At 38.9% G+C, this 26,531-nt stretch overlaps 1 protein-coding gene across 1 annotated transcript in view; it reads left to right on the top strand.

Annotated features, from left to right (window-relative positions):
• The window catches only part of LOC122208856 (zinc finger protein 28-like), a 53,573-nt gene extending 27,628 nt beyond the window's left edge, over nt 1–25,945 (top strand). Inside the window, 4 exon segments of the mRNA XM_042920312.1 lie at nt 10,543–10,960; nt 13,422–13,464; nt 19,270–19,423; nt 23,625–25,945. Coding sequence (XP_042776246.1) covers nt 10,543–10,960; nt 13,422–13,464; nt 19,270–19,423; nt 23,625–25,279 — 2,270 coding nt within the window. The 3' untranslated portion in view covers nt 25,280–25,945.
• Nucleotides 25,946–26,531: the final 586 nt, after the last annotated feature.

Genomic DNA, 26,531 nt, shown 5'->3' with positions numbered 1-26,531 from the left:
CAAGGAAAGTGTGAGAACATGTCACTGAGCAGAGGAGACTGGGGGAGACAGGACAATTCCATGTATGTGATATCCTGGGTTGGATGTTGATAGGGAAAAACGAACGTGTTAAAACAGTTGAAATGTAAATAAAGTCTGACTGTGACATGCCGATGTTGGTTCCTTAGTTTTGACAAATGAACAATGATAAAGTTAAGATGGTAGCATTTAGGGTACTGGGTGAGCGACATTTTGGAACTCTCAATGTTATCTTTACAAATTTTCTGAAAATCTCAAGTTATTCCAAACTAAAATATTTATCTAAAAAAACCTTGCAAGTGCTTATGATTTATTAACAATTAGATTAAAATATTTCTTTAAAAACATTTTTTAGAGTTTCGTTAGTTTAGAGAGAGTGAGAGAGAGAGAGAGAGAGAGAGAGAGCAGGGGTGGAACAGAGACAGAGCTGTCAGCACAGAGCCAGATGCGGGGCTCAAACTCACAAACTGCGAGGTCGTGACCTGAGCCAAAGTCAGATGCCCAACTGACTGAGCCACCCAGGCGCCCCTGAAATCTTTATTCTTTAAATTTTTTATTTTTAATTAACCTCTACACCCAATAACGGGCTCAAAGTCACCATCTGGAGATTAAAAGACGCATACTCTACTGGCTGAGCCAGCCAGGCCCCCCTAAAATAGGTCTATGTTTTAGTTAATATCTTTTTTTCCTTTCAGTGCTGTCTATATTGCCCTGGTGGTGATTTCAAAAGTGATACTATCCCTTGTTAAACAAAATATGTTCATATACTCCACCTTCAAATTGCTACTCGTCTCCTGCACCAAGCCACCAAGCTTGATGAAATGGTCCTCCATAACCTCAAGCTGGAAAAGCAGAAGTCCATCTTGAAATCTCTTTCTCACCAACACAGCCAACTGCCATCAAGATTTAACACAGAACAGTCTACCTTGTAAACATCTCAAAAGTCATTCAGTCTTTTCCCACATACGCAATCTGTTTACTGGCTGCACCTGCACCCTTTCTAAAATTCAGCTGACACCTCTTCCTATGTTCCTCTTTGTGTCCCGCAGTTTACTCTTCAAACGTTGACCAGAAAATATTTTAATTAAAGCACTCATCTTGCTCCATAAATGTTATCATATTTCAAACATTCCCAATATCTCTTAGATATGAGGCATAATATTCACAACATAGCCTCCAAAGCCAATAATAAGTAAAACCTAGTTTTCCCTCCACCTTCACCCCAGGCCATTTGCATCAGAAATCAGGATTTACAATTCCACTCTCAGGTACATCTTGGGAAAATTTAATATCTCAATATGAAAGTTACACATCCAAAGATATTTCCAGTATGTTCACATTATTTCAGGACTGTTTTATGGAATCTTAATTTCACTGTTACCATTAATAAAAATACAACTATATAGGCACACACATATTAATTATAGAGGATTTCTTGTACCATGATCTTTATTATTTCATATCAGGCTGGTGTCAGTGGGTCTCATTCACCTCTCTCTCTGCATGGAAACTGGAACATATTTGTTCTTAACATTATTTGAGGTCTCAGGGCATCCATGGCTGAACTGGTGGAAGACTATTATATTTCCATGATGAGATGAGGGAATTATGTATTTCTTCCACAGCAGACACAGTACACACAGCCTGAATATGCTGGGGTCATGGTTCATCAGAACAAAAGGACTAATAGTTGAAAAACATGCAGTGATTAGTACAGTGATATTTACCAGCCACCAACTAGAATTATTCAAGAGAGCCAAGTAAACACAAATGATGGACAAAATGGCATAAAATGATACAAAGGTGGACACCAAAACAAGGATGCTTTGGGTGGCTCTGGTCTCACGGTCTCACTGGAGGGCTTGGTGGGGGACAGATTGCTCTTATGGATGCATTGGACCCTCTGTGCCAGTGAATAAGAAAAACCAAGGAGTTGCTGGGCAGGGTCATGTGTCCCAAAAACAAAATGTATGGAAAATATCATTGCTGCATCTAATGAGCCTGTGATCTTGTCTCTACACTGTGAAGCACAACAATATCCCAAATCACTTTTTTTGGATAATAGTTTTGTTGTTCCATTTACCAGCCATATAAATAGGAAAAAACATGTTTACCAACATGCAGAACACCCCCGCATAGGATACTGCAGGGGCCAATGTACTTTGGAGCTTTCACTTTAAGCTCTGCCCACCTGGAGTTCCCAGAGCTGATCGTCATGGCCTGGAAGACACTCAAGGGGCAGGTGGAACAAAGGGACATACCTCTGGCCACTCCGTGAACATATAAAAGAACATAGCATCCATAACAAATGGTGAAATGTTTCAGCCCTAGAGCTGCCATGGTCTCTGGGATTCCTCTAGAGAGAATGGGCAAGGAGTTGGCTACACTCAGGTGCCTGAGAACCAACTTTGTGGATCTCTGCTCGCATCCTCTGCAGCAAAGGGACATCTAATGATAGAAGAGTGAGAAATTGATCAGGATTCCAATGACTATCTGGGATAGGAAGATCACTGCTATATTCAAATGCACTGAAACCATTCTGTCATTGTCCAGAACTCAATATTCAAATTCACAGGCAGAGAGTTCTGCATTAAAGTATGAATTTCAGGCTACACTTTCATGGAAAATAAAATCTCACCTTATCTCTCCTGTTCCCTGAGAATGAACATCTAAACTATATTGTCTTTCGTTAAGAGATTTCTCAAGTTACATGTGTGTCTTTTAATAGCACTTACAATGTGTGGGTCACTGTTATTACTGCTTTCCCTATTGTAACTTATATAATATTCACAACCCTATGAGTTAGGAACTAACATTACTCTCATTCTGTGGATGAGGAGAATTTAGCCACGGGAAGTTAAATGACTCATCTAAATAGAAGTAGAATCAGGATTTGAACCTGGGTAGCCTAGTTTCAATGACATGAATGTTTCCTACTGTACTATACTATGCCAGGAAACTCGTCATGGGTATATACATACACACAGACACCTTCTCATATTTTAAATTTATTTTCCTTAATAAACCTGGTTTGATCATTTCCCACTTTTTTAAAGTGTTCTTTTTGACCAATATAACTAAGGAGCAAAGTTTCAAAGGCTTTAATAAATTATAGATGCACTGAACAATTTTATATGAGCCAATCTGATTTATGTAATGTAGACAAATGTCAGGATGGCAGCAGAAAACTCATTTCATTTTTTGCCTGGACCAAAGGTACAATGATATCCGTAAGAGAAATTATTGTGCAGAACTGCACTGTGTGCTAATATATGGGACATAAAACTCACATAGCGATAAAGCGTATTAGGGCAGAAAATATTAATCCTATTTAAATACATATTAATCAGTGTATGTTTGTTATTTTAGAATAAACAAACTGAAACTTGAACTAATATTTGATTTGAAAATGCAATTAAAGTATAATACAAACATGCAAAATGGAATTTGAAGACTTGGAATCTTGGGCATTTAATAAATTGAAAATCAAGAGAAGTGAGTAGTGAGTTGGGAATAGTATTGAAACGATTTTAAACCAGAAGAAATATAGCTTAATATTGCTTTTTTCCTTGATGAGATTATATTTTTAAATTAATCCATCATATTAAAATTAAATTAATATATAAAAATAAAGTCCTTAATCTTTTGCTCTTTAAAACCCTCTATAGTGACGTTAGCTTTTTCTTAAAGGACCTTTCCTTATTTTAGGAAAGAAGATTGTCTCACTGATCAAGAGACCACAGAGATTTTCAGTAGAGACATATTTACTCTCTCTATTTAGCGCATCATACTCAAGTTACAGAAGAATAAATTTCAGCAATTCCCATTCAGACAACTGTTTCTACTGTTTCTGCTGTATTTCAATTAGTTCCATCATACTCATTATCACACACACATGCCTTTAGAGAAATCACATTATTGGTCCTGAAAATGTCTCTGTGACCCTTGCACACTGTATGGCAGATCAATTCTGAAAGTATAATCTTTTTTTTTTTTTTTTTAAAGTAGGCTGTCAATTCCCAGCACTGGCTTGAACTTATGACCCCAAGATCAAGACCTGAGCTGAGATCAACAGTTGGATGCTTCAATGACTGAGCCACCCAGGTGCCCCCTGAAATTATAATCTTGAAGTATCTTAAAATTCAGACTCTGAGCGCACTTGGATCAAACATGAAGAACCCCGTCAATGAGGATTTTGTTAAATTACGTTAGCAGCAGTCATGCACTAATTGAGCAGTCTCTCTCACAAGCTCAGCCTGTGCCGGAAGATTCTTTTCCCAGACATGCTCACCTACCCAGATTCCTACTGCATCTCCTAACCTTAGAGACTAAACTAGAAGATACTCATAGACTCCTTCCTGCCACAAGAACTGGGAACTGGGTGTAAAGTAGCAGGCAAAGCATGTGTGGGAGGGAGGAAGCCAAACCCTGAGATAGAGGTTAGTGATTCTGTGACCTCACCTCCCCAAAGAATTGCCATCAACATGTCAGCTGTAGTGACAATGTTGGTTCAACACTTGGGGAGCTGAGAATGGTTCTGAAAAATTCTTTAATTACCAGGATCTATTAGAAGTTTCTAGTGAGCGTATCCAAAGAAACAGTTGGAGTGTTTGAGAGCAACTCTTCCTTTTCCATTATTCTTGGAAGCAGACAGGGTGTTCCATGGAAGGAGGAAATGCTGAGGTCTGAGCCATGAAAGACCAGTGGAGAAGCATATGTGCCTCACTGGATTCTGTGCTTCCCTGAGAATTTCTCTTACCCCAGTCTAATTTTTTGTTAATCCTCAGACCCAACTACCACCACCATTTAACTTATGGGCAGAAAGAAAGAATTCTCCAAATGACCCAAGAAGGATTTTCTATTTTTAAAATTTTCAATAAGTGCAATACATTCAAAATTTTCAATAAATGCAAATAAAGAACATGATGCCAAGAAATGAAATTAAATATTTGTCCTGCTTCCCCAACTCAAAACAAATTAACTAGAAAGCCTATATAAAATGAACATTTTCTAAGAAAATACATTTTATCAAAATTGACTTCAGTAAGATAAGGAGTCCAAACACACCAATACCCATAGAGAAGAGGAAGACATTTATCAGAGTCCCTCATAAATTAAAGCACCCGGATCACATTAGCAGCCAGATTCTTCCACTCTTTTATATAGCAGATAAGCTAATGCTACTTACTCAAGAGCATCAGAGAGGAAGTAAAATTTCCAAATTATCTTTATACGTCACATAAAATTCTGATACTGAAACATCCTAGTTTGTACCAAAAAGAATACCACAGAAAGATGTTACCTCTTCTGACAGATGGTACCATGTAAAATAAATATAGCCAAAACCCCTGAAAAATCATATAAAAATATGATAGCAAAGAACTTGTGCCTAAAATTCAAGGATGATTCACTATTAGGAAACTCATTAATATACTGTATCACATTTATGAAGAGAAATCAAGAAATCTTACTCATAGTTACAAAAACATTATTTGGAGGAATTCATCATGTAAGGATGTTACATCAAAACACGTGAAATTAGGAAATTCTTTAGGATCTTTCCCAACTTGACAAAACAAAGTCTTTGTCTTGCTCATAGGGAAGTGCTAGATATATCCACTAAGGCCAGAAAACCACACTAAAAAAGTACATGGTCACCGGTTGTATACATTTGTCATTTTGTTGGAGGTTTAGCCAGGGCAACTTAAAATGGCATAGGAATGAGAAAGAAGGATGTAGAACTATGTTTGCAAATGATACAAGTATGCCTCTGGAAACACAAAGGAACTCCTAGAAAAATCCACTTTGAAAAATAATTCAGTAAGCTAATAGGCTATAGTACTGATACAGAAAAACAATAGCCTTTTTGCACATAGACTATTTGTTTTAAAGATTTTGTTTTTAAGTAATCTCTACACCCAACATGGGGCTCAAACTCATGATCCCAAGTTGAAGAGTTGCACATTCCACCAACTGAGCCCCACAGGCAACCCTATACATAGAATAGAATATTTTTGTACAATAGCTGATATACAACAAACGATCATTTACAAGTTATAGTAGCAGGGCCAGCAATTACAAGGGTATAACATAAAATAGGGGTGCCTGGGTAGCTCAGTGAGTTCAGTGTCTGACTTGGGCTCAGGCCACGATCTCTTGGTTCCTTGGTTTGAGCCATGAGTCGGGCTCTGTGCTGACAGCTCAGAACCTGGAGCCTGCTTCAGATTCTGTGTCTCCCTCTCTCCATCTGCCCCTCTCGGACTTGTGCTCTCTCAAAAATAATAAACATTTTTTAAAAAATAGTGTAACCTACAGACTTCAAGCTGTATTACAAAGCTGTAATCATCAAGACAGTACGTTACTGGCATAAAAACAGACACTCAGATCAATGGAACAGAATAGAAAACACAGAAATGGACCCACAAACATATGGCCAACTAATCTTTGACAAAACAGGAAAGAATATCCAACGGAATAAAGACAGTCTCTTCAGCAAGTGGTGCTGGGAAAACTGGATAGCAACATGCAGAAGAATTAACCTGGACCACTTTCCTATACCATACACAAAAATAAACTCAAAATGGATGAAAGACCTCAATGTAAGACAGGAAGCCATCAAAATCCTCGATGAGAGACCAAGCAAAAACCTCTTTGATCTTGGCCGCAGCAACTTCTTACTCAACATGTCTCTGGAGGCAAGGGAAACAAAAGCAAAAATGAACTACTGAGACCTCACCAAAATAACAACCTTCTGCACAGAGAAGGAAACAATCAGCAAAACTAAAAGGCAACTGATGGAATGGGAGAAGATATTTGCAAATGACATATCAGAGGGTTAATATCCAAAATTTATAAAGAACTTATCAAATTCAACACCCAAAAAACAAATAATCCAGTGAAGAAATAAAGACATGAATAGACACTTTTCCAAAGAAGACATCCAGATGGCCAACTGATACATGAAAAAATGCTCAACATCACTCACCATCAGGGAACTATAAATCAAAACCACAATGAGATACCACCTCACACCTGTCAGAATGGCTAACATTAACAACTCAGGCAACAATGGATGCTGGTGAGGATGTGGAGAAAGAGGATCTCTTGTGCACTGCTGGTGGGAATGCAAGCTGGTGCAGCCACTCTGGAAAATAGTATGGAGGCTCCTCAAAAAACTAAAAATAGAACTACCCTACGACCAGGCAATTGCACTACTAGGTATTTATCCAAGGGATACAGGTATGCTGTTTCGAAGGGGCACATGCACCCCAATGTTTATAGCAGCACTATCAACAATAGTCAAAGTATGGAAAGAGCCCAAATGTCCATCGATAGATGAATGGATAAAGATGTGCCATACACACACACACACACACACACACACACACGATGGAATATTACTGGCAATCAAAAAGAATGAAATCTTGCCATTTGCAACTTCGTGGATGGAACTAGATGGTATTATGCTAAGTGAAATTAGTCAGAAAGACAAATATCATGACTTCACTCATATGAGGACTTTAGGACACAGAACAGATGAACACAGGGAAGGGAAGCAAAAATAATATAAAACAGGGGGACAAAACATAAGAGACTCTTAAATATGGAGAAGAAACAGAGGGTTACAGGAGGGGTTGTGGGAGGGGGGATGGGCTAAATGGGTAAGGGGCATAAAGGAATCTATTCCTGAAATCACTGTTGCACTATATGCTAACTAACTTAGATGTAAATGAAAAAAATAAAAATAAACAAATAAATAACAAAAGAAAACAAAAAATAGTGTATCCTAAAATGAAATACGAGCACGTGGGTGTGTGTCTCAGTCAGTTGAGTGGCCAACTCCTGGTTTCAGCCCAGGGAGTGATACATCCACCTCCATGCTGAGCATGGAGACTGATTGGAATTCCACCCCCCTTCCCTCTTCCTACCCTCTCTCTTTCTCTTGCACTCTAAATAAAAAAACAAGTAACTTTAAAAAATGAAATATACTAACTAGGAATGAATCTAACAAAATATGTAAAGCCTATATGGTGAAAAAATAAAACATTCCTGAAATACATGAAAGTAGAAATAAATGAAAGTAAATTTACATCATGTTCCTGGGTAGAAAAACTCAATATTATAAAAAGGTCAATTCTTCTTAAAGTAACTTATAAATTTAATTGGATCCTGACATACATACCATCAGCCAGTTTTTTGAACTAACAATGTTACTGCAAAAATCTTATAGAATATTGAACAAAAAACAATACACACAAAAACTCTTTTAAAAACCCAAAATGAGTATGGTTATCCTTATCAGATGTTTATTTACGAACTATTAGATCAGTGAAGTTAAAAATTCAGAAGTATGCCAAAGTGCATAAGAAAAGTTAATACCCAGCAAAAACTACAGTAGGTATAACATTATTAATGCTTGGCATTTGGCAAATGGGGATTCCTACCAAAATGACAATAAGTGTTCTTATTCTTCACATCCTACAGCGGGATAAAGGTCAAACAAAAGAGAAGTCTATACAGTAAAAAATAATTAAAAATGATTAAATACCTTCCTAAGACCTGCTTCTCAAGCACCTGACTGTAGCCAACCTCTGGCTCATCATCATTAAAGACGTTGCTCAGCAACACTTTTGGCTTGAAAAATATCTTCGTTGAGTTTTGATGCAACTTGTTTTGTATGTTCAGAGTGGCCACTGGTGTATCCATTGGCACCACCTGCTTCTTGAGTGTCTTCCAGGACATCACGATGGCCCCAGGAACTCCAAGATGATAGAACTTAAAATAAAAGCTCTGTGTGCCTAACAATCAGCGGCTGGATCCTAACTGTGCTGGCAAATACCACTTTCTTCTTGTGACTGACAATGAACAGTGGAAACATTATATAGAAATATGACTGGGGGTGCTGAATAAGAAGATCACACAATCAGCACATGTCCTACTTTTAACGTTCTCTACTGTCAGACATTTGGGATTCACGATCTGGGCCAGCAACTCCATAGTTTTCAAGCTCTTAAGATACAAGCAGTGGGTCCAGCACATTCACAGGACAACATCTCCAGAATTTCCCCAGAAGTGAGGGCTACCCAAGGCATCCTTGTCTTGATAAGCACCTTTGTATCGTTTTATGCTCTCTCTTCAACCTTTTTATTTGGCTCTCTCTGAAAACCCCAGTTGGTGGGTCATGAACCCCTCTGATCTAATCACTCCATGTTTGTTTTTTGTTTTGTTTTGTTTTAACAATCAGCCCTTTTGTTCTCTGGAGTCCTGACCTCATTGTGTCCCAGGTCATCTCTGCATGCTGCAGAAAGAATATACAGCCCTCTAAAATGACAAGATACCTATAAATTATTGTAAACTGTTAAACAATGTGTAGTCATTTGTTCATTCACTCCTTGCAGAGATTTAAGCACTGGAGGGGGCAGTCACATAACAGAGAGGGTGTGAAAAGCAAATGCAGCCAGCACCACCTTCAGAATTTCCACAGGAAACAGAAGAGGAGCTATTAACTTGCATATTTCGTATTAAAAATTATTAAGAGTGTATATGATGCTACTGAAGATGTGAAAAACTAGTTTTACTATTTGCTTGTATTATTCACGTAAAGAACAGACATCCTTACCACATGTCTCTGGAAATATCTCAAAACCAGTATTTCATCAGTACTAGGAAAAGTTAAGTATCTCTGAAAGAGTACACATTTTAGAAGCTACGTTAACTGCACTTCGCACGAAGCATTCAGAAACAGAAAACGAAGCGATCAGTTAAAATAATCTAATTTTCTAGGCACCTGGCTGGCTCAGTCGGTTAATTAAGCCTCAGACTCTTGGTTTTGGTTCAGGTCATGATCTCAGGATTTGTGAGATCCAGCCCAGAATGGGGGTTGGGGGGGGTGGGGTGGGCAGAGGGCTCTGCTCAGAGCCTGCTTGGGTTTCTAGATCTAGCTCTCTGCCCCTCCCTTGCTTGCACTTGCCCCTGTACTCTCCCACAAAATAAATACATATTTAAAAATCTAATTTTCAAGTAAAAACTAGTCTTCCAAAAGAAGTGAAAAAAATTTTAAACTAAAATTGCAATGATATTTAGTAATTAAAGGTTAAGCAAAATACAGGTGCCATCTGGTAGGTCTCAAAGGCGTTTGGATTTATAATTCACCTCGAAGGTGTGGATTCCAATATCAAATAAAGAGAGAAAAATTGATAACCCATAGAGGCAGAAATGTTTGCTTCTTTAAAGCAATGTGCCAACCCTCACCCCCCCACAGCCCAGAGCCTGGCCTGGAACCCCCAGGAGAGCAGAAGGGCCAATGGGGAGAAGAAGTGACAGTTCAGTGAAAATTACAACTAGTACCAAACTGCACATTCCCCACAGAAGAGTTTTGCATGTCGCATTCTAGCGTCCATCACCGATACTGACCACCCGGCTTTAACTTCATTAAACAAGGAGCTGTCACTGTCAGGGTCTCAGTCGCCCCACGAGGACGCCCCGGCCCCAGGTAGCATCGCTGCTCCGCCTCTCCCGCTGGAGGCCAATCTGCACCGCTCGCTAAAAATGTTCCCATGGGCACCGTGATCAACTTGTCAAATACCACCACTCCCAACAGAAGCGGCCCACCCTTCCCTAACCTTGTGCCCAGCCTGGCTCCAAACGACACCAGCGGGACTGGAAGGAATCCAAAAGCAGAACCCGAAACCGCAGGGCAGGAAGGACAAACAGAAGACCAAACGGCAGGCCCCCGTGTGGTGCAAGGCAGGCAACCCAGCGCGCCGGGGTCCCGCCCGGCAGGCAACCCAGCGCGCCGGGGTCCCGCCCACACCCGCCGCTTCCGCAACCGCCCCGGCTCCGCCCTGAGAGCGCCCCGGCTGACCGACGAGACCCATGCGCATGCGCGCTTTCCTGCAGACCCGGAAGCCGAGTTCCCGGAGCAACGGTTGCGCTCGGATGAGTGAGTCTCCATTTTTCTGGTTCCTGCCCTGGAGCGGCTCCTCGGGCCCCGCCTCCCCACCCAGGTTTCGGGGGCGCCTGGTAAGGTAAAATCTTTGAAACCACTCATCCCTCTCGCTGGGAGTTCGTCCCTGTCGCCTCTCGCGGCGTGGCCATAAGACGTTCGGAGCCCAGTCGGTGCGGGTCACGGGCGTCAGCGTTCGTTTCCGGTTAAAATCTCTGTGAGGCAGGTTCGGGCCCAGCCTTTCTGCTTTGGCCCTTACAGACCCCAGTCGCCTTGCCGGTCGTTTTCCTGCTCAGAACCTTTCTCTGACTCCCGAGTCTCCCCCCGGTCGCCACCCCCCAACCCCCAACCGCGTCGAGCACAGTCGTCACTAGGGAGGTGGATGCAGGCCCTTCGCGCCGCCGCAGGGAGGGCAGAGTGGGGGCAGAGATGGCGGGGAAAGACGCAGAAATCTGCGGAGTCGGAAAGTGTGGGAGGAACGGCGGGGATTGAAACAGACTGCAGCAGAGTGGGGTCACACGGTTGAAGGAGGAATAGCGAGGGAGGGAAACGGAAATGGACAAAAAGACTGAGGAGAAACAAGGACACAGAGAGACTTATACAGAGAACAAAACACGTAGTGAGTGGTCTGGGACAAAGCACAGGACCCAAACCCAGGTGAGTACTGAATTGATTGGGTATGGGATATTAAGTTGTGAAGTGCTGATTTGTGGCCCTGTGACCTCGTTAATTAAAATTTGGGAATTGTTTCAGTTATGCAGAAGAGAATGAGAGGTGTGAAACCAGGTGTTGGAGGCATCTGTACTTTCTAAGTATTGCATCAGAAGATCATTCCATTTGCAACCCCTACTCATCTAGAGGGCAGAGGACTAGCTCAGTCACTTAATGGGCACCACATGGTGCTTTTTACAATGGCCATTATTAACAGTACTATTTCTCTCTCCTTTTTTGATGGCTCGTCGCATTCTTTTCTAAATTTGATGTATCCTCTTTATCTTTAATATCATAATCCATTGGATATCTTTTTAATTTCCAAGTTATTTTCCCTCTTAATTTTTATTGTTCAGATTATGAGTTTTACATGCTGTCTACTCTTTCACAAGTTGGAATTGTTCTTTAATGTCTGGTAAATAACTTCATGGTATTTCGTTACATATCCATAAAGGATGTCGGTAATCTTTTAACACTCAAAACCTAGTTTAGGCAGTTAATTTAATATTCAACAGTTCTCTTCTTCCCTTAAGTGATCTTTTACATTACTGAGTTCTGAGCTGAAGTCTGCAACTAAGTAGATGTTCCCCTCAAGTTCCCTTTGTCTTTTCTGTACAGATGTTGAAGAACGGTCTGGATTGATGTGGAACTTTGTTCCAGCAGAGCCCATCCGTTTATGGTGCAGAGATTGCCCAGAGCTCCTCTCCCCAGGTGACCCTTGTTTGTGTTTTCCACTATCTGTAACTATTTGTAATTTCGTATAGTTTTTCTGGAAAAGAGGAATTAAATGGGTTTGATTAAACCCATGAAAGGGAAGCTTCTCTTGTTCAGGAATATGAAAGGTAATCCGGAAAACCCTTTCTCATTAAACCTGTCCAGGCCACCATTTCAGAATTTACTTCCACCCAGTTCTGTTCATGCTACTCAGACTTCTTCAGGGTAACTTGGTAAAGTAACTCCCCCTCTGAGCCCCAGTGCACTCACCTGTAACATGCGTCGATAGACCAAGAATTCTGAACCTGAGGTAATAAGATCCCTGAAAGGATTTTCAAAGTTGGGTGTGTGTGTGTCTTTGGCAGTTTTCTGGGAGAGGGTGTGCGGTTGGAGTTTAAAATGTGACCCAGTTCCAAAAATAATGAAAACCAGTAAGAAAGAGGCAGCTGTATAGTCTTAGAGACAGGGATATGCCTCTGTCAGCTCCACCATCTCTCTGTATCATAACTAAATGTTCAAAACTTGATTGTGTCATCTTTTGACATTAAACCCACTTACGGCTTCCCATCACCATCAGGACAAAGATGTGAACTCTCAGTATAGTTACCAGGGAGTTCTGGAGCTCGGGTGCCCCTTAAGAGTTGTTCCAAATTGATGGCATGGACGGGCTTCTGGGGCCTGCATCAACCATTCATTGCACGCTGGCTGCCTAGGGAGGAGCCAAGGACTTGAAAGAGCCAGTTCCCTTTTGCCGCGTGCAAGGAGACAGCGGACGATGCAGTTGCATAGAGTGTGTATGTTTCAGCAGGAGTGGAGGGCTTTCTGGAAAAGTGGGTGAAAAAATGCACTTGTTGGCTCCCTTTTAGATTTTATTGTCCCTGCATCCCTCCTGTTGCAGTGGGCAGCAAAGGACTTTTTCCCATAGTAAGTTTCTCCCCGTATGTATATTGTGGCAGAGGAAGGGGTTATGTTGATTCTAAACATTAAACAACATTCCTTTTGTCACACAGTATAACCTTACCTAAGAAAGAAGGCTAGAAGAAGAGAGAGAAAAGGGAGGAATGGCTCTTCTCCAGGTAAAAGTCATATTTTTCATTAATTGTTCTTCTTCTTAAAATGTCATATTTTGGACTTGTTAATCTTCTCTGTCTCCGAGATGTCCTGCCTAAATTGTTTACTCACACCCAGGGCCTTCTCCCGGTCTCCTCTCATCTCCATACAGAGTCCAACTCAGTCTGACCCAGTGACATGGAACTTGGGAAGAGGCTCCTTTTCGATAGTCATCCTGTGAAGGATTTTCTATGTAGGCAAGGACTGGAGATGGGGAGTGGGCATTGTGGTGTCCCTGAGGTTAGGCAGTAAGGATTCTTCAGAGACCCCTTCTGGATGCCCTTTCGGCTCATATAAATAAATGAGTATTAAAGAGATTACATATGTAAGTAACGTATTAATGTGCACAAGTACCTGAGGAACCCTGGAAAATAAGACTGATGGGGGAAATTTGCTTTGTCTGATTTTACAAACGCCTTTTGATGTTAAATGAGGGAGTCCTTGTGCTTCTGACTCCACAATATTAATACTTTGGAATAGAATGGGAAGTTCAAAGTAGGAATAAAGAATAGAGTGAGTATTTTGTTTTATTAACATTGGTTTTAAAGTATAGAATCAACCTACTTCTCTAACACTACATGTTCTTGAATTATTTACAGTGCATTCATCTCAAAAAGACCATGGTGTTCTTTTAGGAACTCTTACACTGTGCATCTTTTAGATAAAAATGTTTCTAGTTTAACCAGACATAGGAGCAGAACTTTCTGTCATCAGAAAGGCTGGTGCTCAATTTTCATTTTACGAATTATTCTTAAATGTTACTATTTTTCTTTTGTATTAAACCCCCCTAGTGTATATTTTTGTGGTTCAGATTCACACAGGGATGCATTTTAGAAACTAAGAAGTAAAATATCCCCTTCCCTGTCACATCTCCTACCATCACAGATTGTCTTCACCCAGAAGCTATGTTCTCTTTAGCGCAAATCTTCTAAAAATGCATTTACATATTGTAATGTGATTTTAGAATATATTCTTCAGTAAATGTTTTCTCATCATATTTTACTCTGCAGATTGAAATATTTACATACCATATGTCTTGAAGTTGTTCTCATGTTAGTAAACGTAGAGATAACTGCTTTTTTAGATCCTCATTGGAACATTCTCTAAATGAAGAAACATGGGTCTTTTACAATTTCTTACTGTTACAAAGAATGTCATCGTGGCTGCTTCTGAGAAGACTGACTTCACTACAGATATCTAAGGATATCTTATGATTGTACATCTTAAGCACGTTAATGATGGTCTTTCTGAGGAGGCAGAGACATTCCACTTAATAAAGATTTAAATTTTTTTTTTTTTTTTAATATTTATTTCTGAGAGAGGGACAGAGCATGAGAGGGGAGGGGCAGAGCGAGAAAGGGACACAGAATCCGAAGCAGGCTCCAGGCGCTGAGCCATCAGCACAGAGCTCGACCTGGGCTCAAACCCACGAACTGCAAGATCATGACCCATCCCGAAGTCGGACGCTTAACCGACCGAGCCACCCAGGCACTCACTAAATAAAGATTTTTAAATCAACTGTCTTGAAAATATTCAGCTAAAGGAAAACATGGAAGAGAACTAAGAAGTAGAACAGTGTTTCAACACATAAAAAATGTCAGTCACTAAGGAGATAGAAATTATAGTAAAGTGATGGAATAGAAATTCTGGAGTTAGGCAAGTATAGACACCAAAACTCAAAATTCACTAGAGAGTTCATCAGCAGGTGGGCAATAAGAAAGAATCAGTGAACCTAAACATCGGTTAACTGAAATTATCAAGTGTGAGCAGAAGAAAGGGGACAAAAGCAGAAAAGGGAAAAAAGGAAAAATGAACAGAGACAAAGAAACCTCTGGGACACTATGAAGAATACTGATAGGCACATAATAGGAGTCCCAGAAGGAAAGGATAAAGAAGAAAGGGGAGAAAGAATATTTGAAGAAATAAGAGCTAAAAACTTGTCAAATTTATCAAAAACAACCTACACATCCAAAAACTCAATGAACTTCAGCTATGACAGATGCATGGAGATCCCTGGCAAGCACATAATCAGTCAACTTTTATAAGACAAAGGAGTGAATGCGGAACGTAGCAAGACAGAAACAACTTCTCATGTACAGGGCTTCTCAATAAGTTTAACAGCCTATTTCTCCTCAGAAACTGTGGAGGCCAGGAAGCAGTCTCCTGTGGTATTAAAAGCTTGAAATATTAAAAAACAAAAATAAAAACCTGTCAGGAATTCCTTATGAGGCAACTATACTTCAAAATTGATAGTAAAATTAAGAGACTCCTAGATGAACAAAAGCTGAGGGAGTTCACACTTACAGACTTAGCTTATATGAAATACCAAATGGAGTTCTTCAGGCTGAAAAGGATGGAAACTAGTGGTACATCAAAGCCATAGAAACAAATAAAGAACACTAGTAAAACTACATAAGTGAATATAAAAGCCAGTATTATTATATTTTTGTTTTCTAACTCAGTTTTTCCTATGTGTCTTAAAAGACAGATGTGTAAAACAATAATAAAAATCTGTTCTTGAGTGTATAAAACATCTGTTCATGTCTTTTACAAAGGAATAACTTTTGACAATAAGAACATAAAGGGTGACTGTATAACAACAGTTGTTTGTATGCTATTAAAGCTAAGTTAGTATCAACTGAAATTCAAATATTATTAATGTGTAAACTGCAATCCCCAGGATAACCACTCAGAAAATAACTTGAAAATGGAAAAATAAATACAGAGGCAATCAAAATGGCATGTACGCAGAGGCACAGACACCCAAAGAAGGGAGGAATTATGAAACAAAATATCAGACATACAGCAGATGTCAAAAGTAATTCTTACCAGTAGTAACTTGAAATGTACATAAATTAAACTCTCTAATAAAAGACAAAGGAGTTAATGTTTAAAAATGATTCCACTCTCTGTCTACAAAAGGCTCACTTTATTTTTTTAAGTTTTTATTTATTTATTTTGAGAGAGTGTGCATGGGGGAGGGGCAGAAAGAGAGAGGGAGAGGGAGAGAGTCTCAAGCAGGCTTCACACTGATAGTACGGAGCCCGTGCGGGGCTTGAACATACGAAATGTGAAATCATGACTTGAGCTGAAATCCAGTCAGGCGCTTAACTGACTGACCTACCCAGGTGCCCCAAGGCTCACTTTAGATACACAAATATGTTGAAAGTGGAAGGATGGAAAAAGATATTCCACGCAGATAATAATGAAACTTATCTGGATAGGTATACAAATATCAGACAAAATAGACTTTAAGTAAAATTATTATCAAAGATGTTGAATGACATTATATATTGAAAAAAGGGCCAATTCATCAGGAAGATAAACCGAGTATAAATAATAAATACATAACAACAAAGCCCCCAATTTTTTGAAGCAAAAATTGAGGAGACAGTTCTCTACTAGTTGGAGACCTCATACTCCCTTTTTAATAATGGGTAGAACAACCAGATATCAATAATAAAGGAGTGAGCAACACTGTAAACCAGCTAGATTCAGCAGACATGTACAGGACACTTTATCCAACAAACACTCAAAAATTAGGAGTAGACTTGCTGTTTGAAAAAGGGTATTATTAAAATTCCATGGCTAACATCAATGGTAAACAACTGAAAACGTCCTCCTAATACCAAGAACAAAACAAGTGTGGCCCATTTTGACACCACATATCAACACTGTACTGGAAGTTCTAGACAGAGAAAACACAGAGGAAAAATAAATAAAATGTGTCAAAATGGGAAAAGAAATCAAACTATCTCTCTATTCATAGTATACATGATCTCCTATTTAGAAATAAAGAAAGCTCAGACTTAGAATGAATTCATTGAAGTTACAGCATACAATATTAACACTCAAAATTCAGGTTACATTTCTGTACAGTAGCAGTCAACAAATGGAAAGTAAGTAAACAATTTATAAGAGCAAGAAAACAAATGGGAATAAATTTAACGAAGGAAATGGAAGATTTATACACAGTGAAAACCAGAAAGCTGCTGAGGAAAATTAAAGAAAACCTAAATAAATGTGAAAATGTCCTGTGTTTGTGGATTGCAAGACTGTAAAATGGGAATCCTTTCCAGAGCAATATAAAGAGTAATGCAGTCCTCAGCAAAATCCCAATATCTTTGCCCAAATGGGAATCCTGATTCTAAAACTCCTATTGAATTGGTAAGGATGCCAGATAACCAAAATAAATGTGAGAAAGAACAAAATTGGAGGACCTAGAATTCCTGGCATAAAACCTTACTACAAATTTTGAGTAATCAAAACTACAATTCCAGCAGAGACTAGATATATAGAACAAAGTAATAGAACTGAGCCTCCACATATAAAACCATGCATGTATAATCCATTCCTTTTTTACAAGTGTGCCAAAAACAGCGGAAAAACAATACTCTCTTAAATGGTACTGGCAAAACTAGAGTCTATGGGAGAATGAAATTGAAACTACCTTGTACCATATAAGGTAATCAGTTCAGAATTAATCAAAGACTGAATGTTAGAGCTAAAACTATAAAACTCTTAGGTGAAAACATAGGGGTAAATCTTCATGACCTGAGGGTTGGCAGTGGATTTTTATACATGATCCCAAATCGAAAGAGAAAAAGACAAAGTAGATAAATTGGTCATCATCAGAATTAATCATGTCTGTGCAATGAAGGACATTCTCACACAAGTGAAACAATCTAATAAATGGGAGGAAATAATTTGCCAGTCCATATCTACAAAGGGTCTAGAACCTGGAATATATGAAGAACTTCTACAACTCAACAACCAAAATACACAGAACCCAACTTAAAAAATGGTCAAAGGATCTTAATAGACATTTCTCCATAGAAGATACACAAATGAAACAAGCACATGAAGAGATATTCAGTGACAGTAGTCATTAGTAAATTGCAAACTCAAAACCACAAGTGATCATTTCACACCCACTAGGATGACTACTGTAAAAGAACAACAGCAAAAAAAGTGTTGGTAAAGAGGTGAAGAAATTAGAATCATGACACATTGCTGTTAAAGTGTAGCTGCTGTGCAAAAGCACATGGCAGATTCTTAAAAAAATTAAACCATGTGCCCCAGTAATTCCACTCCTAGGTATATAACAAAAGAATTGAAAACAGATATCCAAACACTTGTACTTGAAAGTTCGTAGCAAATTACTAATATTAACCAAAGTTGATAACAACCAAATGCCCATCAGTAGTTGAATGAATATAGTCTAGTCCTGCAATGTCTAGTCCTATAGTCTGCAATAGACTAATCCTGCAATGACTAGTCTATAGTCTAGTCCTTTCCAGAAGAAAGGAAATGTACCACTGATATATACTGTATCATGGATGAACCCCAAACATTATTCTACATGAAAGAAGGCAGATGCAAAAGGTCACATTTTTGATCCCTTCTTACATGAAAAGATCCAAAATTGGTAAATCCATAGAGACAAAGCATTAGTGGTTGCCAGGGACTGGGGAATAGGAAGCACCTGCTTTAATAGTATTTAATAAGTATTTTCTCTGGGGATGATAAAAATGTTTTGGATCTAGACAGAGGTGATGTTTGTGCAATATTGTGAGTGCACTAAATGCCCCCAAACGGTACTTTAAAATGGCTTGTTTTTATGTTAAGTGTAAGTTGCTCAAAATTATATTGCATGGATCAAATAGCACTCACTCCAGCCAAGTCAGTCTTTACACATCTGTGCTTCTCTTGTTTTGTGTCAAATAAGAACACTTTCCCTGTCCACTTGGTGAAATGTGTTTTCCTTTCAGGGGCGGTTGACATTCAGGGATGTGGCCATAGAATTCTCTAAGGAGGAGTGGGAGTGCCTGGACCCTGCTCAGAGGGCCTTGTACAGGGACGTGATGTTGGAGAACTACAGGAACCTGGTCTCCCTGGGTGAGGATAACTTCCCTCCCGAAGTCGGTAATTACTTTTTATGTCTGCATTTTCTTTTGACTTGATCATAGGAGTTTCAAATCCCTGTTTGTAAGGGAATGATTGCAGCTGTTTTAATTGAGAATGGAAAGGCATCATAATGTGGCAAATGGACTCTAACTTCCCTTTCCTTCAGAAGTTCTGCATTCCTGCTTGTTTAGGTGCTTGCAGAACATTAGTAGTCAGAAAAGCTTAAGGGAGGGGACTGGTGAGGATGAGCACTGGGTGTTATTTGTAAGTGATGAATCCCTAAATTCTACTGAAACCCATACTACACTGTATGTTAACTAACTAGAATTTAAATAACAATCTGGGAGTCTGGGGAATAGGATATAAAAATCCTTAAAGTCTTAGTAAAGTCCAGTTTCACTGACATCATTAAAGATAAGGCTCAGAGACAATAAAGTTACTTAAAGTTGGGGGGGAAAAAGGAAACCTTATGAATTTTTTAAAATATCTGATTCTGTGGTCTTACCCTTGTGCTTTTGGTTCAGTATTTCTTGGAAAGAACCAGATCTCTGCATACCTAAAATAATCCTTAAGCATTCAGGCACTCAGTTGACTAATTTTTGAAGTATGTTTCTACACCCACATATACTGAATGTCCTTTCTTCTTTGCTGAAAAATGAGCTGGGAATGTGTTCTGGAAGAGAAGCAGAACATGTTTTGTTTTTCTTCATAAATAGAAATCTTTTCTTGAACTGAATATCATCTCTATCATCTCTTTCCAGGGGAAAGATCCCTGGACTGTGGAAAGTGAAGTGAATATAGGAGAACATCCAGACAGGTGGGAATGTGTTGGGATGTGAGCATAAGTCAAAACTGAAATGGGCACAGAGTAAGCAGGTCCATTAAGTATTGTTTGGGAAGGATCTGTGGGAAAATAAAAGTTTATTTCTTAGGAGCTTGTTTTTTTTTTTTTTTTTTTTAATTTTTTTTTTTAACGTTTATTTATTTTTTTGAGACAGAGAGAGACAGAGCATGAACAGGGGAGGGTCAGAGAGAGGGAGACACAGAATTTGAAACAGGCTCCAGGCTCTGAGCTGTCAGCACAGAGCCTGACACGGGGCTCGAACTCACAGACCGCGAGATCATGACCTGAGCCGAAGTCGGACGCTTAACCGACTGAGCCACCCAGGTGTCCCCCTTAGGAGCTTTCAAAGGAAATCTTCCCCCATCCCACACACACTTCTCATTCTGTTATTCATATGAGTAAATCAAATTACGTACAAGTTTAAACTCCCACTGTTAGGACCTACAACACTGTTATTTGGGCCCTCTGACCATACTGGTGCTGTGATTTGAGAGGGACTGAGATGGCTGTCTCTAAGAGAGTCTTTCCCTCCATCTCTCATGGTTCTCATAACATACAGGTCAGAGCTGAGGTCTCTGTAGTACAAACCCCCGGAACTATTCACTTTCCATTTCCATTTTGTATCCTTGACAGAACTTTTCAGGAGACAAACAAAAGGTAATAACTGTCTATTAGAGTAGAGCTAAGGCCTCTTTCTTTCCTGGGCTATCCTGGCTTCTTGAGGTTGGGCGCTTGTGCAGTAATTAGGGGGAAGGCATGATGTAGATAATTCTAAAAAGTGAAAATCAAAACTAGATGTAGGTTAAATAGAGCACAACTTACTGATATCTCTAGTTAGCTTTTCTGTAGGAAAAACGTATCATTCCACAGATGTTTGTTGTATTCTTGGTATATGGAAAGCACTATATTGATATTTTTTTGGTTGTTTTGTTTTTATTTTTTGGTTTTAAGAACTCAAGAGGTGGCAGCAATTTTTGTTTTGTTTTTAAGTAATCTCTACACCCAACATGGGGCTTGAACTCAGAACCCCAAGGTCGAGGGTTGCATGCTCTGTGGACTGAGCCAGGCAGGCATCTTTTTTGTTTTGTTTTGTTTTGTTTAATATTTTGATTACCTTCACCCATTTCTGCCACCGTCCCCTCAACTACCTGCCTCTAGCAACCACACACATATTCTCTGTATCTAAGAGGGGTTATTTTGTTTTTTTAAGATTCCACATATAAGAGAAATCATACTTTGATAACTGCCATTCTAATAGGTGTGAAGTGATATCTCATGGTGATTTTGATTTGCATTTCCCTGATGATGAATGATGTTGGCCATCTTTTCATGGTCCTTTTGCCATCTCTAGATCTTTGGAAAATGTCTATTCATATCTTCTGCCTATTTCTTAAATTGGATTATTTGAGCTTCTTTTTGCCATGTTTTGGATTATTAGCCCCTTATCAGATACATATTTTGCTAATACTTTCTCCTGTCCAGTAGGATGCCTTTTCATGTTGTTAAAAAAGTGTTTCCTTTGCCATGCAGATACTTTTTAGTTTGATGTAGTCCCACTTACCTTTGCTTTCGTTGATTTTTCTTTTGGTGTCAAAGTAAAAAAAAAAAAAAAAAAAAAAAATCATTGCCCAGACCTGAATCAAGGAGCTCATTACCCCGTATCTTATAGGAATGTTATGGTTTCACGTCTTAGGTTTAAGTCTGTAATCCATTCTGTGCTAATTTTTGTGTATGGTTTCAGACAGTGGTCCAGTTTCATTCTTTGACCTGTTGGGAGTCCAGTTTTCCCAAACCATCTATTAAAGACATTGTGCTTTCCCCATTGTATAGTTATGCCTCCTTTGTTGTAAATTAATTGACCATGTGTGTGGGTTTATTTCTGGGCTCTATTCTGTTCTGTTGATCTGTGTGTCTATTAGATTTATGCTAATACCATACTGTTTTAATTACCACAGATTTGTAGTCAGGGAGTTTGAAATCAGGAAGTGTGATGCCTCCATCTTTGTTCATCTTTCTCAAGATGCTTTGGGCATTTAGGGTCATTTGTGGTTCCATACAAATTTTAGGATTTCTCTATTTCATGTGTAGGTTTTTGTATAGATATAAATTTTCAACTTATTTGTGTAAATACCAATGAATGAGACTGCTAAATCATATTTAAGAGTATGTTTAGTTTTGTAAGAAAGTGCAACTTGTTTTCCAAAGTGGTGTACAACATTCCCACCAGTAATGAATGAGAGTTCTTATTGGTCCACATTCTCACTAGTATTTGGTATTAGTGTTCTAAATTTTGGCCATTTTCATAAATGTGTAGGGATATTTTATTGTAACATATATTTTCCTCAATTAAATTTAGGTCTTTTTTTAAAAGTTTATTTTTGAGAGAGAGGGAGAAACATAGAGCACATGAGTTGGGGAGGGAGGGAGGGAGGGAGAGAGAGAGAGAGGGAGGGAGGGAGAGAGAGAATCAGAATCTGAAGCAGATTCCAGGCTCCAAGGTGTCAGCATAAAACCCGAAGTGGGGTTTGAACTTCTAAATCATGCGGTCATGACCTGAGTCAAAGTCGGACACTCAACCAACTGAGCCACCCAGGTGCCCCATGGCAGTCTTTAAATGGAGTATTTGTGATATCTTTAGAACGTACTTTTTTTTTTTAAGTTACTGCTTTAGTCACAAATGTCATTAATGTGATTTGCCATAGCTTTTTAGATAATGATACCTTATTTTGGGGTGCTTGGGTAGCTCAGTCAGTTAAGTGTCTGACTCTGGATTTTCGCTGAAGTCATGATCCCACAGTTTGTGAGTTCAAGTCAAGCATTGTGCAGTGCGCTTACAGTGTGAAGACTGCCTGGGATTCTCTCTTTCTCCCTTCCCCTCCCCCATTTGCAAGCTCCCTCTCACTCTCTTAAGTAAATAAAAAAACATTCTCGTACATGTCTCATGGAACATGTATATATTACATAATTCTTTTGAGTATATACCTAGAAATGGAATTCGTGGGATATTTAGTTTGATAATTTTTAGAGGAAATACTGTCCTATAACACCATACTGTCTCCCTGTTGAATGTTTTCCATTGTTACTTCATACCATAGTGTAAATTCTTACAGAATGAGTCAATATTATGCCTGTTGCTATATCAGTTCCTTTCTCTAGGGTCAGACTTTTAACTTACAACACAATCATATTCCCATAGATGTGCAAATACAAGCATTATCCCCACATTTATAAAAACAAAATTTAAAAACATTGTATATAACAATAGTGTTTGAAGACCATGGTTGAAAAGCTTCCTTTGTTCATTATAAAGTATTATTTGGGTGTGTAATTATGCAATTTAGTATAAAATATTTATCTTCCAACTCTATTTGATAGGAAGCCCTTCAGCTGGATTTGTAATCAAGGAATTATCACCAATAGAGGACATTAATAAAGGAGAATTGTGCCACCTGGTAATACTGGAGAGAAATGAAAGTCATGGCATCCAGGATTTTGATCTCAAGGAAGTCTGGGAAAATATGCATGAGTTAGAGACTCAGTGGGAGTATGATGCAAGAAATGACAAAGAAGTGCCTTTGACCCATGACAAAAATCTCACTTGTGGAAAAGATCGGCAACTGAATCAGTCCTCAGTTACTTTTCCTGAAAAGCAGAGTGTTTCTGTAAGAAATAATACATACCAGTATTTCATGCATGAGGAGCCATTTATGAGGAATTCGTTAAAACTGGGAGGTAACAGAAGTGGTTCTGGAAACCAGTACATAAACTGCGTGGAAAATAGAACTGGATTAAGTTTGCAGGCACATCTGGCTGAACTCCAGAGATTTCACAGTGAGGAGAAAATGTATGAATGTAGTAATCCAATTGAGAAGTCTGTCAGCAATGGTTCCTCAGTCTCACCACTTCAAGGAATTCCTCCCAGTACCAAAAACATTTGGAATAAATCTAGGAAGATTTTTAAATATCCTTTGTTACCTGCACAAGACAGAAGAGCATACACTAGAGGAAAATCTTACAAATGCAATGACTGTGGGAAGGCTTTTAGCAAAAGCTCAAATCTCATGAGTCATGAGAGAATTCATTCTGGACAGAGACCTTACAAATGTAATGACTGTGGCAAAGCCTTTATGGAGCGCTCACATCTTACTCGACATAAGAAAATCCATACTGGAGAGAAACCTTACAAATGTAATGAATGTAGCAAAGCCTTTGCTGAGCGTTCAGGCCTTACTCAACATGAGAAAATCCATACTGGAGAGAAACCTTACAAATGTAATGAGTGTGGCAAAACTTTTAAGCAGTGCTCCCACCTCATTAGACATCAGGATACACATCCTGGAGAGAAACCATACAAATGTGATGTATGTGGCAAGGCTTTTATCCAAAGCTATAACCTTATAGAACATCAGAGGATCCATACAGGAGAAAAACCATATAAATGTAGAAAATGTCATAAGGCTTTTAGCAGACGTTCAAACCTCTGGGGTCATGAAAGAACTCATACTGGAGAGAAACCTTACAAATGTAATGAATGTGGCAAAGCTTTTACCAAATTTTCAAATCTTACTACACATCAGAAAATACACACTGGAGAGAAACCATACAAATGTAATGTGTGTGACAAGGCTTTTATCCAAAGTTCAAACCTTACTGACCATCAGAGAATTCATACAGGTGAAAAACCTTATAAATGTAATAAATGTGATAAGTCTTTTATCAAACGTTCACATCTTTCAGGTCACGAGAGAACTCATACTGGAGAGAAACCATTCAAATGTACTGAGTGTGGAAAAGCCTTTACGGAACGTTCACATCTTACTCAGCATAAGAAAATCCATACTGGAGAGAAACCTTATAGATGTAATGAGTGTGGCAAAGCTTTTACCCAATTTGCAAACCTTACTAGGCATCAGAAAATACATAGTGAAAAGAAACCGCATAAACCTAATATGTGTGGCAGTGCTTTTATTCAAAGCTCAAGCTTTGGGGATCATCAAAGAACTCATAGGAGAAAGAAACCTTGCAAATAAAATGAGCAAGGCTTACTCAACGCCAGAGATTCCATCATGGAGAGGAATCATATGAAACTAACGTGGCAAAGCTTGTAACCATGGCTCACACCTCCCCTGATAAAAGAATATAAATCTCTAAAAGAAAGCACACAAATGGAATGTATGGCAAGGCTTATCCAAAGCTTATTATATCTTGTGAATGTAATTTTTACTAGAGGGAAACCTTACAAATGTAATGAGTATGATCAGGTTTATAAAAAATGTACAGATTGGGAAGGGGAGTAAAATAGGTGGATGGGATTAAGAGGTACAGACTTCCAGTGATTAAAAAAAAAAACCAAAATGTACAACTTTGTGGTTTGTGGTCTTGAAAGAATTCACATAACATGGAAACCATACAAATATGTCAAAGTCTTTACCTTAGGAAACACCAAAGAATTCATACTGGACAGAAACATTACATGTGTAATGAAGGTGATTGTTTAGCCAGTGGACTACAATAAGAAAATTCACACTAGGGGGAAGTAGGTCTATTTGGAGGATTAACCAATCTTAGGTGTTAAATTCCATAGAAATTTAAACTCAGGAGATGATGTGAGTCAATGGAACAAGTGTATCTGTGGAAAGACCTAAACATCTTCTGTTTAAATCTTTTTTAAAGATTTTATTTTCCTCTCTACACTCATCATGGGGCTCAAACTCAAAACCCTAAGATCAAGAGTCACATGCTCTTCCAGCTGAGCCAGCAACGCACCCCTATAGCTTTTTTTTTTTTTTTAATTATTTGAGGTTTCTTGAGGGTTCATTATTATTGATGACTTTATAACCTCAAGTTTGGAACCCAATGATGTTATACTTTCATTACGTGCGTTTCATTTGTCAACCATGGTGGTTTCAGAGAAAGCATCAGTAAGGTTAAAGGAACTTATTTCATTAGGTGGGGCTTAGTCATATGTGTATACCCTGGAAAAACTAGGATGCTAATTTTAAGATACAGTATAGTATAAATCTGAGAGCATGGGGAGTGGTAGGGAATAGATCTAAAACTATTACCCTAATTGTCATGTTTTCTGTGGTCATAGGCACTTCTCTGGATTTGGTGGTATCATTGAGAGCCTTTGTTGGTTAATACAGGAAACAAATACTCTATGAGAAAGATGATCATGAAACAGAGTAGGTCGTTACATTGAGAGAATGAGATTTTTATGTGAGAATGATGGGTTACTGGGGATGATATACGTGGTAGAGAAAATGGAGGGTAATGATGGTC

Source organism: Panthera leo, chromosome E2 (genome assembly GCF_018350215.1).
Source record: "Panthera leo isolate Ple1 chromosome E2, P.leo_Ple1_pat1.1, whole genome shotgun sequence".
In the NCBI taxonomy this organism is placed as follows: domain Eukaryota; kingdom Metazoa; phylum Chordata; class Mammalia; order Carnivora; family Felidae; genus Panthera; species Panthera leo.
The sequence above is the reverse complement of the archived record's forward strand: the minus strand, read 5'-3'. Positions and strand labels throughout refer to the sequence as shown.